The 15535-nt window shown below is 43.9% G+C and overlaps 1 protein-coding gene across 1 annotated transcript; it reads left to right on the top strand.

Moving 5' to 3' along the window:
• The first annotated feature begins 821 nt into the window (after positions 1 to 821).
• Positions 822 to 14803, top strand: LOC135369455 (zinc metalloproteinase nas-4-like). The gene is made up of 10 exons (XM_064603044.1): positions 822 to 990; positions 2677 to 2719; positions 2953 to 3000; positions 5451 to 5533; positions 7207 to 7282; positions 10884 to 11001; positions 11159 to 11334; positions 13521 to 13778; positions 14319 to 14480; positions 14754 to 14803. The coding sequence occupies exons 1-10, from the start codon at positions 853 to 855 to the stop codon at positions 14801 to 14803; spliced, it is 1152 nt and encodes a 383-aa protein (XP_064459114.1). The 5' UTR covers positions 822 to 852.
• The last annotated feature ends 732 nt before the right edge of the window (positions 14804 to 15535 follow it).

Below are 15535 nucleotides of genomic sequence, written 5' to 3'. Positions count from 1 at the left end.
CGCGTCTACAACTTCAGATTCACTGACCGTTCGTCGACGGAAAGGGGGCCTTGGCTGCTGTGGCAGCCAGCTGTTGGCACTTAACCGATTACCGGTTAAAAAAGCCAGTTGTCTCGTGACGTAAAGTCACGAATTATTAGTAGGCAAGCACTTCGTCAATTTCGGTTTTGCTATGCATGTATCCAGCAGATTTATAAGCGCGTTAATGTTGCGATGTTTTAACGTGTGTACAGCATTATTTCTGTACGCGTACATTATTTCAATACAATATTTTCCATCCTGCTTCCACAATTTAATTTTGTAAAGAAGTACGCTAACAGGTACTTTCAGAAAAAAAAGAAAAAAAAAACAAGTCGGACTGCGGATAACCTCCAAACATTTCTTGCAGCACGTGCAAGTTCGAACCACAACTGCACATATCACTGCATAAACATCAGTAAAGGACAAATAGGTGTAAATCTTTGCGCAAATATTCCCAGGTATCTTGCGAGGAAAATATGAAACTCCGACAAGCATCGGTGCGGAGGGTGGAAAAAGCTTCACCACTGAACATTGCTGCTCACCACAGAAAAGACTTTCGCATGCAAGGAAACTACAGATTCATTAGACGTGTCAAACTAAACGTATACTATATTTTTTCTTTTTTTTCTTTTTCACTTTTGATTCCTGCTATGAAACTTCTGACGTGCGGACGTGATACATGTTCCCCGTTATGCGAGGTCAGTTTCATTTGTCTTCTGGACAGCGCATATGGTGGACAGCTTCCGTGCCTCCTGTGTACGTATCGCATAACCCGCCCACTAGTGGTAGATAATCTGTGTTCGTTTTGGTTTATCGCGACGGAGGGGAAGAATGCTATACAAGTTGAGATTACTTGCGGTGATTAACGTGATTATTTTTTGTAGACCCAGTGACGGCTATGATAGCCCTGTGGAGATAGTTCTTCCAATATCTCTACCAGAAGGTTCAGACGAAGTTAACAACGACCAGGTAAGTAATCCCAAGCAGAACACATCTTGGCGCGATATTGGCTGGATATTTGCAATGTTGGTCAAATAGGGTCCAATACTGCGCTGCTTGGGAGCGTAGTGAAGTAGCGCACCTGCAAAATTACTTATGTTCAAATGCTTTCCAACTCATCTATACGATCGATTTCTCCCTCAACTACACATTTAGAATGGATCAGGTCACAATAAGGAGGTTTCCGTGAGACCATAGTAACCTTTCGCCACTACACGTTCAGCGTCTCAAAATCAGCTAGATACTCTCCGACAAAATTACTTGAATCATGGTCGAATCGGACCCACCAACGTTGTGACCTAACAGCTACTAGCGTTTTTGGATAATGTAGGACTTCGGTTCTCCCTGTGAGACTCGTCATGATATTTTCACCGCGATATCATCGTATCACCATAAATTATATCGTAATATCATCGTACATTACCGCGAACAGTGTGGTACAGTATCGCCTGTGACGATGAAACACTCCACTGTCATCATCAAAATAAAGTGGTTATCGTATAAGAACAACCGCCTCCCCAACCTCAGTTCAAAAAAAAAAAAAAAAAAGAATGGGGATGCGAGTTTCGACGAAGTCCAACTGGCAAAAGTACAAACAGATCATGAGATGATGAGAAAACAAAGAGATGATGACCAGAGAAGAACAGAGATGATGACGGAGTTCAACCTGTAGTTCAAAAGCTTCGACCAAGTGAGTGTAAAATGTCGGAGTCGCTCGGGGCCCGCACAGCACACACTCAGCGAGTCATAGAATGTCCATAAGCGCGGTTGTATGCACAAAGTGCCCTCAGCGCCTTGTCGGACGACGGAGGACCAACAGTTTCGCGATGTCGAAGGCTCGGAAGCCCACACGAGAGAGGCTCGTCTCTAATACGCTTCGAGCATCATTAACGTATTTCCGACACCTAAGAAGAATGTGTTCTACGTCCTCTACTGCTGTGGCACATTCCCTTTGAAGCCCATTGGTCACGAGTTGTTTGTTTAAAATTACGCAGACATTTGCTTGTCGAAAGGGTGGAAGACATACGTTGAGAACGAATACCAGGGGAAATGGGTTAAAAACTGGGCACTGGGCACTGCATACGAATTGAAGCGAATACGGGATTTTAGTATTTTATTCGATGACGTACAGGAAAGTAAAGACTCAATCCAGCATATTAGAGAAGTAAAATAATGTTGAACATAAAAGTAGTATGCAAGTAGCGCAAGCGAGCTGGTGACAATATGGATGACATTCCTTGAGACTGAGGGAGGAGAACGACGAACAAGAAGCAACATGAGACTTGTCCTGTTGTTTCTTGTTTGTCGTTGTCTTCCCTCAAGGAATGTCATCACTTCATCATCTGCAAGTAAAATAAGTTGCCATTTTATTTCATTTCATTTATTCACCTTATACGTCATTTCTTAAGTGGAAATTACCCACCATTGTACCGCTCCTTCCACGTGGAAGATAAACTTTAAAGTGTTCTAGACGATCGACTCATCAGCCAGATAGCGAGTGAAAACCAGAGAGGACACAAAGTGACCGTTTGTCCTCAACATTTCATCTGTGTTTTGGTGTGTTACCAGAGAGCAAGGACTCTCTAAACAACTGACACACTCGTCTGTGGAATATATTGCCGCTAACGAAGGCCATGTTTTTGTTTATCTTATCAGGACTCTCAGCCAATAGACCCAGTTGCTGCACGAGAAGTCGCGGGTGTGTATTGTTTTATCTTATCTGTATGCATTGATTGTTCCTTCCAGTCCGTTTAGACAAAGGCAGAATTCGGGTGGAATGTTCAAAATGCTAGATATCATTGTTATCGCTCACAATGCCCCACTTGCAATAAAGCTGATACTGATCACGAAAACAAGAACTATGAATGCTTATTAAAGCGCTTATGATGTTCGAGCTGAATCGAATGCGTCATGGAAACTTTTGTTTTTCAGGGGATCCATTGAACACGGTGGACTTTGAGACTGCTAAGCAGCTAACAGGTAAACAAGGATCACAATAATGAGACGACATTGTACTTCGCGTAGCTTTTTCGTGTATGTTTGAAGTAGAGAAAAAATAGGTTCACTCAAAAAGAACAGGGGGGGGGGATACGTTTTTTAAAGAAAAAAAGAAGAAAAAGAAAGGTCAGTCAGACGGAGGTTGGCTTGCTATTCAAAAAAAAAAAAAAAGCCGAAAAGGGAAGGTAAAGAAAAAGAACGGACAAAAACACACAAAAATTAAAACTGAAAAATCACGTACACGGTCACACAACCACAAGGCGTTCACAAGGACAAGAAGAACAGGACAATTTGTGGTGCCGCAGCTTACGATATAATAAACACGAAGACGAGAAACATAAACGACATAAATCTTTCAAAAGAAAGACAAGACGTTAGCCGTCGCGAGCATATTGTTGAATTCAAATTCAGTGATAAGTTGACATGACACACATTTGTACTGCTACTCCGAGATACAAGTACTTGGAGAACAATCTCAGAATTGCGTTCCCTTCGAAAGCATCAAATTCCCAGAAAGTTATTTGCGCCAATACGTGTGCATCGTTACCCGGTACGGATTCATGAAAGATCAAGCTAGTCAGATATTTCTTTTTTAAAAAAGCAGAGAATTAAGAAGAGGAAATCCAGGGTCACTTATCATGGTAGAACGCACTGGACAGTGGACACTGACACGAACCGAGTCCTCAGTGCGTTTTGCCATCATTATATAGTAGTTTCAGCCAACGTGTTTTACCCCTTCTAGCACTGCTGGTCACCGTCTCACTGGCCAAAGGTTTTCTTCTGTTGGTTTCTTTCTTTCTTTTTCAAAGCTTTTATTAAAGCTAATATTCTTGAGAGATTATCTCAGAGTGTTTAGAAATCACGGCTTGATCATTTTCGGTTTGCAAGTGAAGCCTTGCACAAGTTTTGTTATCCTAATAGGGACTTCTGTGAAAGAAGCGCGTGGGAACGAAAGGGTGGGTCGGAAGAGAGTGCGGAAATCAAGGTTCTTTGCCCCTGTCAGAGTCGCCAACCCTGATTTCCGGAGCTCAAGGACCTTCCAGGGTGCGCTTTGGGCGAGGTCTTTGCTCTTCCCTTTTAGTCCCGCACGTCACGTTCATTCCATCATTATACTGGCATCATGTATCGACACAAAGGGCCTTGCGGTCATCTCCGCGGTGCGCATCAAATCTCAGAGAGTGGACCGTACGTACACGTCGCTTACGTACGTTCCACTCTCTGAGATTTGACACGATTATACGTAACTCCACTCTCTGAGATTACGTAAACGACATGTACGTATCTTGAGTACCGCGCTCAAATTACTGTATTTCAAATACTTTTCTTAGTATTTCCGTATTTCACTCGGTATTTTTCCCGAAAGGGATGTACACTCTATTTAAAATACCTCTTTGAGTATTTTCTGCACAATACTATAATTACTTTTCGTTCAGCTTCATACATATTCAGATTCGCAACAAGGTACCCTTGCTTCCGTGGTCTTTCTCTTCTTTTCACTCTGTGGTGGAGGAAGACGATAACTTATTGCCCAACTAGATTATTTTTCAAAGAAAGAGAACAAGGTTGGATGACGGACACTGTGAAATAAAAATTCTACAACAGCTAATAATGCCTATCCTTAAATTTATATAAAAAAAAACGGTATAGACTTTCGTGGTCAATACTCAAGCATCTTAAATGTACAGGTATCATACATTTTGAAGCATCCAGTACTATACTGTAATTACTTTCTTTTCCAAGTATTTGTACAGTATCTAGAGTACGTTATCCCTTCAGAATTTAGTATCGCATCTTAAAAATGCATCTTTATAGCATCTTGTATATGCCTGGTTTACAGCTATCGTAGGTTTTTAATGGACATATATATGGGCGATGGATATAATGGACGTTTATACAGGTATCGCTACAGTTTTTAATGGACGAAATACGTGATGTCAAATAAAAGTGATGTAAATCACCCCGTTGCATAGAACGTTAGAACGCGAGAGCTACGAAAGGACAAAAGGGGTAGGTCCTGCTGTCGGGAAGATTGGATACGTGCCCCCAACACATACGCTCTGTAACATTTACGGTCCTTTGTAATGAATTGTATCGTTGGAGTTTTCCAATGACTCAGCAGATAAAAAGGGAAGAAAATCGCGCATTTTTGCTTCGTCGTTTTGACATTTACATCTGTCATTAATTACTTTTTACTAGCGTTACTTTTTCGTGGTTGAGCTGCGTTTGTTGACATAAACAATGGTCTCATTATTACACTTCCTAGATATCGCAAGCTTGCAAAATTAGCACGGCCTGTCGCTGCGGCATGTCTTTAGCTTATTCCGCATGGTGTTTTTCTTGTTACTATCTCGAAAATGAATTTCACTAGCGCTCTAGTGATTTGCTCATGAGCTCTGACTCAAACTGAAATGTATCGTATCTATGCAATGCAGTCGAAGAACTATCCCGACGAAATGACAGCGCGGCCACGGAGTTGGGAGGAACGTTTGAAGGAGACATGAACGGGATCGTCAAGGTAACGCTTGATATAATTGCGTATTTACGGCCTTATTCTTTTTCCGATAAGGAATCACCACACACGAGAATACCGTAAATATTATACCGGGTGTTTCAGTTAAATCCCCGGGCTAAATAATTCGCGAACGGGTGCACCAATCCACGAACTTTCTTTTTTACAAGTATCTGTCCGATACCATCTACAAGCTGCACACCGTGTGAATGAGTGGGAGGCGCTCATTATTAAAATAAAAATGCAAATGAGTTTCGTAAAAAAGCGTCACTTCTGAAGCAGGGCGCTGTCGGCATTAAAATGGGTACTACCCCTTTTGAGACCTTCAATGGACAACTTTTAGAGAAAAATCTGCCACCGAAGCGGGTCATTTGCTGCAGTAATTAATTGGTTTCGGTTTACGTATTTTTCTCGCGGCTGGTCGCGGCGCAGCGCAAAAGGACGCTCTTTCACTCCCTTATCCATCAATAAATTACGTCCTTACATTAATGAATTACACCAATGAATTACACCAATGAAATACGCCCTTTTGCGCTTCGCCGCGACCAGCCGCGACAAAAATACGTTAACCGAAACCAATTAATTACTGCAACAAATGACCCGCTTCGGTGGCAGATTTTTCTCTAAAAGGTGTCCACTGAAGGTCCTAAAAGGGGTAGTACCCATTTTAATGCCGACAGCGCCCTGCTTTAGAAGATACGCTTTTTGACGAAACTCATTTGCATTTTTATTTTAATAATGAGCGCCTCCCACTCATTCACACGGTGTGCAGCTTGTAGGTGGTATCGGACAGATACTTGTAAAAAAGAAAGTTCGTGGATTGGTGCACCCGTTCGCGAATTATTTAGCCCGGGGATTTAACTGAAACACCCGGTATAAGGATTATACAAGCAACGTTTTAATCCCGGCGCTGCGCCTATGCTGTCTGAGGTTTTCCCTGGGTTTTTCCCGGCAGATTTTCCAGAGAAATGTCGTCACAGTTCCCTCTGAAGTTGGCCCAGGGCGCATACTAAGCCCCCTGTCCCCCACTCATTCCTGCTGTCCTCTCTCCATCTGTCCAAGTCTGTACGCCGCTCATAGCCACAGTTGCTTCGCGGCGCCAACACGGAATAAAAAACGAATGTAAAAAAAAAGCGCTTTAAAGGGAATCAGCTCTTGAAATGCAGCGCAAGCGATTTTATGTCGTTCCAGGCCCTTTGCAGTCGTAGATGGGACCACATCTGTTGTTGATGTTGATGTTTGCGGGGAAAAAAAATCACACGTACCGGCTATCCCACCGGCTATCCCACGCTACCGGCAGTACAGCAGAGTGTTCGGCAGTCTGTATTCTTGCAGTTTATGAGACGATTGCTGCATATTTCAGGTTATTACAAGGGCGTTCCAGGAGATCACCAGGGGCAATGACGTTGGTAGCACGTGCGAGGGAGGAAGTGCAATATGGCGCATTTGAATCAATTTTCCTCTACAGAAGCAGGACACAGAATTATTTTAGAAAATTCATTCATTGTCCTATTCTTTCATATAATAGCCCTCGCAGTACAATATGTACGTGATGATGGATACAGGATGAGAGCAGCTCTTCTTTGTGTTTCCGATGAAATGCTATGAGAAATATTTAGTAATTACCTCCAGCGAAACCAGTTATCTTCCAATTTGATGCCAGTTGTCTGTCTTTGTAGGGAAGAAACGCTATCATCGATACCCGCCAGCTTTGGACAAATGGGGAGGTACCTTACTACATATCGGACAGTTTCGGTAAGTATATACCCATGCACCACTCAGGACCATACGACCGCTGTGACTAAAAAATTACTCTCGGACGATTACGTAATTACGTGCGATTATGGGCATTAGGAAATGTTAAAAAGGTTCTTTTAAAAGTGAATGTGCAGTATAGAAGGTTATTATCTTGAAAAGTAGTCTATAAAACGTTTTGATAGCGTTGTAGGAATAACAGTAAGAATAATATCAGCAAAATGCCGTTTGTAATCCACTCAGGTGCGTGTCATGCCTTATTTCTAACCTTATCTATATTCTATTGCACGTACACAAAATAACGTGAATTCCTGAGCGACCTTAACGAATATGTCACTTGATTATGCAGTTTTGCGCACACAGATTGAGTAACGCAAAGTACGGTGAAGTAATTGTAAAGTAGCTCTGAAGCACCCTAATTTTCAGCGGCAACTAAAACCTTTCTCTCTCTCTCTCTCTTTATTTGGCAACACATTTGGATAAGCCTTCACACCTATTGTACGTACATGATATGATATGCTCCACCACGCTAAGGCAACGACACCCTGCGATCAGTTACCAACAATGTGTCTCAATTATAAACGGATAAATGTGCTAATTGACCCCTTTATCCCAGACGGCATCCGGGACCCTCTCACGCAGCTGCATGCACTCTGTGGCAACGACCAAATACCCGCATTGTTTACAACATGTATACACGTATCAAATGCTCCGGTCTTGATGGAACGGAAAGCCCGCAGCAAAACAGCGAGATCAATATCCTAAGCTGCCTCGACACAACACGCTCATCCTGTAGGGCGTTGGTTCTTACACCCAAATACATATAGGACGTGTATGCGTTCTGGTGGGAGTGCGTGAAACGAAAATATAATGGGCAGTATAGCGATTAACGCGCGTGATCAGTATACAATATGCAGGACGTACAAACACAGGAGGTGGGTCTCGCGAAGCGAGCGTTGATGCCCAGAACGACAGAAGCATCTCCACTTCATAAGCATTAACGTTTATTTAATGCTTTCGCGGAAATGAGAGACGGCAGGATTGAAGTCAGTCATTATTTAAAGCCGCCCGCTTTTCTAGATTATCCTGAAATGGGCCACTCCGAAACCGAAACAAGCGCGTCGCGAGCACAGGAAGAACAGCGCTCTTCCCACTTGGGAGGGTCACGTGCTTTGAAGCCATGCGCTGATTGGAGCCGCGGCGCTGATCTTCTGGTCAGATTGCAGGGTTCCCTTAGAAGTCGGCCCAGGACGCAAATTCCCCCAGGGCGTCAGTCGTGACGTTGCCCACCTACGTGAGGCCGACAACGGCAAGCCCTTTCACCACCCACCACCACCACCACCACCACCACCTTGTACTTGGTCACTTCTGAGAGACACCTGACCAGCTCCGGTGACCTATTGTGGTTATGGTGAACGCATTCCACGCAAAGACTGCATGGGAGGTGACTCGGGTTCTAATTCGGGCACCGACTGTGCTGTCTGGATGTTTTCCCGTGGATGCGTTATAGGATAAATGTTGGTACAGTTCCCTGTGAAGTCGGCCCAGGACACACGGTCCCACACCCCTGCGATAGTCGTGATAGTGACCGCAAGCGGTTCTATCATCAGGAGCAGTAACACCACCTTAGAAAGAGGGCACAGCTAACAGTTCATGGTGAGGCGCATGTGGTCTCTAGACCCATGCAGCGAACCATGCGGGTCTACAGATTAGAGATGTCGTATTGTCACAGCACAAAGGTGAGGTCATTTTGCGGCCCAAATACGCCGTCGACGCCGATGGTCGTGTCCTTACTGCGCTCCTGATGCGCTTGGTGTCGGTTTGGCTCACTTGCATAGCAAAATTTGGTGGTGGATACCTCAAAGTACGCGCTTGTTTTAAGATTTAAAAGGACAAGGTGGGTTTAAATATGACTGGCTCCAATTCTGCTACCTCACATTTTCCCGAAAACATTTAGTTAGTAGATTAGTAAAATAAGATAAACCTTGGAGCTTTCAGCAACCCACCATGGGTGCTACCTGTTCCATTGCAAAAGCTGTATTGCTATTGCAAACTCCGTCAAAACTCAAAAACTTTGACTGAAAAACCTTAAATTGAAAAGTTAACTACTAGGTACTTACCCATCTATAGTATAGTTACATGCTACCTTCGACAGAACGTCCTTCTGACCGTAGAAGCCACCTGTAAAAACGGCATCTATGTTGTTCTCACCCCTGTATCGAAAACACAACAAAAACACCCTGTACAACCAAGTTGCGTTTTCATGTCTAGCTAACGGTATCAAAATTAACAGCGCAAAGACGAAGGTTGTCTCGTTCACACGCAAGACAAATATCTCTGTGTTTTGATACTACTCCGACATTGAAATATGTCGTGTTGACAGTACCGAGATTTAGGAGTTATTTTTGATGCCAAGCTGCTATTCCATGAACATGTCACAGCGGTTCGTTCTTCCGCTCTTCGCACGCTGGGCCTCCTGTCATATACATGCAAGGAGTTTCAGACTCCTGCTGTCTTCGTTAAACTTTACAAGTCCTATGTTCTTCCCAGGCTTGAATATGCCTCTGTTGCTTGGAACGCACTTTCAGGTACTGATACAAAGCGTCTCGAGGCTGTACAAAAACGAGGCTTTATACACAATGGCTTTTTACGGAAGAAGTTATCATATGACTATGACACACTATTGCAATATTTTCACCTTCACCCACTGGCCACACGTCGCTCTATCGCCGACGCCCTATTTCTGTACAAATGTGTCCATGCCCGTGTTGATTCGCCACTCCTGCTGAGCCTCCTAAACTTTTGTATTCCTCGCGCGGCTTTTCGCAATCCACCAGTCTTCTACGTTAAACGCTTCTGCCTCAGCGATCCAATTACCCGATGCCAGTTGCTTCTGAACTCGCTTCCCCCCCCCCCCCCCCATGTGATATTTTCCAAGCCTCCAGCGCATCCCTTAAAGGCGACGTTATTTCTTTCCTTCATTAGTGAAATTTCAATCGTGATTCTTTCCTTTGTTTTGTACCGTATATCGTCTCATTCCATCTTATGACTTATGTGCTGCGCGTAATCTATGTATTGTAGTTTTGTTGCTGACGTTTCATCGCGTGTACTGCGTGGTATATTTGCCTGTAAATATGTATGTACGTATGCCTGTTATGTTTGTAATGTACCTCTGTTAGTATCCCACCGTATATGTATTATATATATATATATGTCTGTATATAATTATTTGTGCGTTTACGGCTGTATTGTATCCACTGTGAGTTATGTGTATTGTGTGCGCCAACACCATGGCCTTAGCGGCCGTTCTTGGGCACTAATAAAAATAATAATAATAATAATAAGTCCAAAGTCCATGCAGCAATTATTATTATTATTATTATTATTATTATTCTGGTCCATTACTTAATTACGACGTTCTACCAAACACCAAGTTAGCTTACCACAGCAGTACCGCCCTGAACCTGGAAGCTAAACTTAGTCGGTGCTACCCTCCACTGCTATTGTGTCACCCGTTCTGAAGCACCTTCACAAGCGCTGTAGACCTTACTGTCCTCACACAGCGGTTGACTAACCCGTTCTTCGCACGTTAATAATGCAGGCCGTTACGAACGTAGCGTCATTGCTAGGGCGGTCATGGAATATCACGAGAAGACCTGCATTCGTTGGAAACCTCGAACCTACGAGAGGGATTTTGTCTTCATCGTCAGAGGAGTGGGGTGAGCTCATGACTGCCATATAAAGTTAGATTCCACCCCTCTTTATGTAAGCAGCAGTATACAAGGTACATTTTGCCCCGAAGCTTTGTAGGCCGCTCTTCATCCTTACATTTGTAATGTATAGGATTCAACAAAACGTTCAACGTGTCTACCACAGGTGCTACTCCAATGTTGGGCGCACCGGAGGGCAGCAATACTTGTCTCTTGGAAATGGCTGCGTCTACCATGGAACTGTCTTGCACGAGATGATGCATGCAGTTGGCTTCTACCATGAACAGAGTCGCGCTGATCGCGATCGTTACGTTACCGTTTTCTGGCACAACATTCAACAAGGTGCGTGGTTAGTGACGTAGCTACGTAAAAAAAAAAAAAAAAACTTTGGCTACAGAGTCTGTAATACCCTAGTCAGACGGCAAACCTAAGTTCGTTAGCGGAACGCCCGTTACTTCGCCTGTAGTCCAACCATCATTTCGAATGACATTGTTCTCTGCCCTGATTTGTTGAAAATGGGAGGCGTACACCTTTTTTGTGACAATTATGCAGTTCATAACTGCCACAAAAAAGGCGTACGCCTCCTGCTTTCAACACCCCCCCCCCCCCCCCCTGTATGTTGAGCTGTGTGAGCTGTATGTTGCTCTACACTCTTAAAAATGAACTTCACCGCATAGCACGCTCCTAGCCAACCATTATCTCGAATGATATCGTTATCTGCCCTGATTTGTTGAAAACCGGAGGCGTACGCCTTTTCTGTGACAATTATGAACAGCATAAGTGTCACAGAAAAGGCGTACGCCTCCCGTTTTCAACAAATTAGGGCATATAACGATATCATTCGAGATGATGGTTGGCTAGGAGCGTGCTATGCGGTGAAGTTCATTTTTAAGAGTGTACGCGGTTTTTTTCTCTTGAAGCTGTGTATGATAATGGATGGACTTTGAAGAAGATTGTTCGAAAAAGCCTTCTTAATGGCTCCTCTCACTATGGCAAACTATTAACCACTACGTCATGTTTGTTGGTGGTGTAGGTGGAACCAGACGTTTATCCAGAACCCCCCAAATACCCCCAGAACCCCCAAAAGTTTCGATACACCCCCCTGTCTTCCGTTCTTGTGCTTCCCTACAGGGGACATTTGGTATGTCAACCTTAGAAACATTTCAGCGGTGACACATTTCTTCTTCTTTTTTTTTCGTTCTGATTCCGTGTTAGCGCCCCGAAGCAGCTGTGGCTATGAGCGGCGTACAGATGTGAACAGATGGAGAGAGGACAGCAGGAAGGAGTGGGGGACAGGGGGTTAGTATGCGTCCTGCACTCTTAAAAATGGACTTCACCTCATAGCACGCTCCTAGCCAACCATATCTCGAATGATATCGTTATCTGCCCTGATTTGTTGAAAACGGGGGGCGTACGCCATTTCTGTGGCACTTATGCTCTTCATAATTGTCACAGAAAAGGCGTACGCCCCGTGTTTTCAACAAATCAGGGCAGATAACGATATCATTCGAGATAATGGTTGGCTCGGAGCGTGCTATGTGGTGAAGTTCATTTTTAAGAGTGTGGGCCGACATTCGTCTCGAAGCTCAGTACACTGTTAAAACAGAACTTCACCACATAGCACGCTCCTAACCAACCATCATACCGAATGATATCATTCTGTGTCATGATTTATTCAAAACAGGCGGGAGGCGCCTATCTGGGACAGATTATCTTGTCCCAGATAGGCGCCTCCCCCTGTTTTGAACAAATCATGACACAGAATGATATCATTCAGTATGATGGTTGGTTAGGAGCGTGCTATGTGGTGAAGGTCTGTTTTAACAGTGTAGGATACGAGCCCACCACATCCCACTTATCAGCACGACCTTCGCTGCCACCAATGGGCGGGACGCGCCCAAGCAGCACAACATCTTGGCCCTATATTGGACCACGATTGGACCAATATTGGCAATGTCGGCCCAATATTTGTTCAATACTGGGCCAAGATGTTGTGCTGCTTGGGCAATAACCCGCTCGGCCATGTCGCTGCACTGTTAAAACAGAACTTCACCACATATAGCACGCTCCTGACCAACCATCATACTGAATGATATCATTCTGTGTCATGATTTGTTCAAAATAGGGGGAGGCGCCTATGTGGGACAAGATAATCTGTCCCAGATAGGCGCCACCTCACATTTTCAACAAATCAATGCACAGAATGATATCATTCGGAATGACGGTTGGTCAGGAGCGTGCTATGCGGTGAAGTTCTGTTTTAACAGTGTGGTTTTCACTTATTACTTTACTCATAATCCATAAGGGGTTTTACATCGCGCTGTTACAAACGTAACCGGAATAGTGACCACACCCCGTTCTTTTGTAATTCTGGGTAAACCACTGGGTGGAGCCTAACATCTTATTCCAATCAAGACTGAGTCTGGTCGAATGATAGTATTAATTCGCAAAAGCGTGGTTCGCGTAAAACGATATTTTGGAAGAAACCATTGTGCCGCGCCGTTTTAAACTTTCCTTTCGATATGCAGGTATGAGCTTCAATTTCGCCAGGTACAGCCTGGAAGATATCCAGCACCTCGGGGAGCGTTACGACTACGATTCCATCATGCACTATGGACCTTCAGCATTTGCGAGAAGTCGAGGTCTCAATACCATCGTACCGAATGACCCGTATGCCCAAATTGGACAAAGGACTAGGTTCAGTCCAACGGATATTCGAAAAATACAGAAACTGTACCAGTGTAACGAGTACGAAGACGGAAACAAGCCAGTAACAACTACGGAAGGTACGCGTGCTATAGGTTGGTGACAAAATGACGTATATGCAGGCCAGCTGCTGGATGAACTCCAAAATGTAAAAGCCTCAGTCTGTCGTCCCTCTGTGTGCTCAGACTCAGGCTTTTACACAGGTTGGTGTTGCGCGAAATTCCCGAAGACGCTTACACCTCCAAGTGCAACAAACCCCCATACGTTTGCATGCATTTCAGGCTCCATTACATAGTGCCCACAAACTTCGTCGCTAAACTGAAAACAACTCAACGTAACAAGAACGTAAACTGGATATGAATTTTTGTTCATGTTATGTGCAACAAATTACAAAGTTCATATACCAGTATTCTTCTAACGCGGTTTTTAACAAACAAAAAAATCGTCAACTAAGAAGCCATAATGTTATTATATGGATGACGGTGTTATGGTATGGCTCCATGCTTTTAATTTGCGTTGGATTTGGAGTGACATAAGATTATCCTACTAACTTAAATCAATATGGATTCATTTTGTGTGTGCAAAGCGTGAAGCGTGACTGAGAGTCGTGTCTGCTGCAGGCACAAACGCCTGCAAGGATAAAGATATGCAGTGCAAATCTTGGGCGAGGTATTACGGCTGCTTCGATGTCGAAGACGAAGAAAGAACAAAGTATATGGAAGAGCACTGCACGAAGACATGTGAGCTTTGCGATGACAATGGAGCAACTCGGAGCCCTCCAGGTAAAGGAGTTTCGTTCTTAGCAACAAGACGTGAGCGACCTTCGAAAGGACTCTATCTGAACGACTAAAAACGGATTGTCTCTTTCTTTTTTTTTTTCTTTTTTTTTAACAAAAAAAATTTTTTTTTCCCGACGCGCGCCCCTTTTTGTTGCGAAAGTAGGCCTCTGTCGTTGTTCACCTATGTTTATATACACGAGAAGTCAAGCGTGTCATTTATCTTTCCCCTTTAACGTACCGCGCTAACGGTTGTTTTAAGTTTTCGTTTCCCAACAGACCGGGCGTTCCGGGTCAAGCGTCACGACACTCTGACGTTGTACATTTAGAGTGATGATCTATTCTCAATGCACATCCTGGCATCACCTTTTTTTATGCTTGTCTTTGGTAAACGGCTAAAGTACACGCTGTGTGCACTTGACGCAGAGAAGTGTTTGCTAGCGTTATTGCTGTGCGAACCGCTATTTTGAATATTCAGTCGTACACTCTAAAAACAGAGTTTCACCTCATAGAACACTGTGCGCCAACCGTCGCCGCGAATGATAGGATTATCACTTCCGATTCGAGGAGAGAAGGGGGCGTACGCCTTTTTGTGGCAATTTGGGTATATGGTAATTGCCACAAAAAGTCATACGCCTCCCTCTCTCCTCGAATCAAAAGCCATAACCCTATCGTTCGCGGCAGTGATTGGCGCACTACGTGCTATGCGGTGAAGTTCTGTTTTTAGAGTGTACACTCTTAAAAATGAACTTCGCCGCATGGCACGCTCCTAACCAACGATCGTCTCGAATGATACCGTTATCTGTCCTGATTTGTTAGAAACTGCAGGCGTAAGCCTTTTTGGTGACACTTACGCCGTTCATAATTGTCACACACACGAAAAAAAGCGTACGCCTCCTGTTTTCAACAAATCAAGGCTGATAACGATATCATTCGAGATCATGTTTGGCTACACTCTTAAAAATGGACTTCACCGCATAGCACGCTCCTAGCCAACCATAACCTCGAATGATATCGTTATCTGCCCTGATTTGTTGAAAACGGTAGGCGTATGCCTCTTT

Source organism: Ornithodoros turicata, chromosome 9, assembly GCF_037126465.1.
Source record: "Ornithodoros turicata isolate Travis chromosome 9, ASM3712646v1, whole genome shotgun sequence".
Classification (NCBI taxonomy): Eukaryota; Metazoa; Arthropoda; class Arachnida; order Ixodida; family Argasidae; genus Ornithodoros; species Ornithodoros turicata.
Note: the sequence above shows the minus strand (reverse complement) of the source record. Positions and strands in the feature narration are given on the sequence as shown.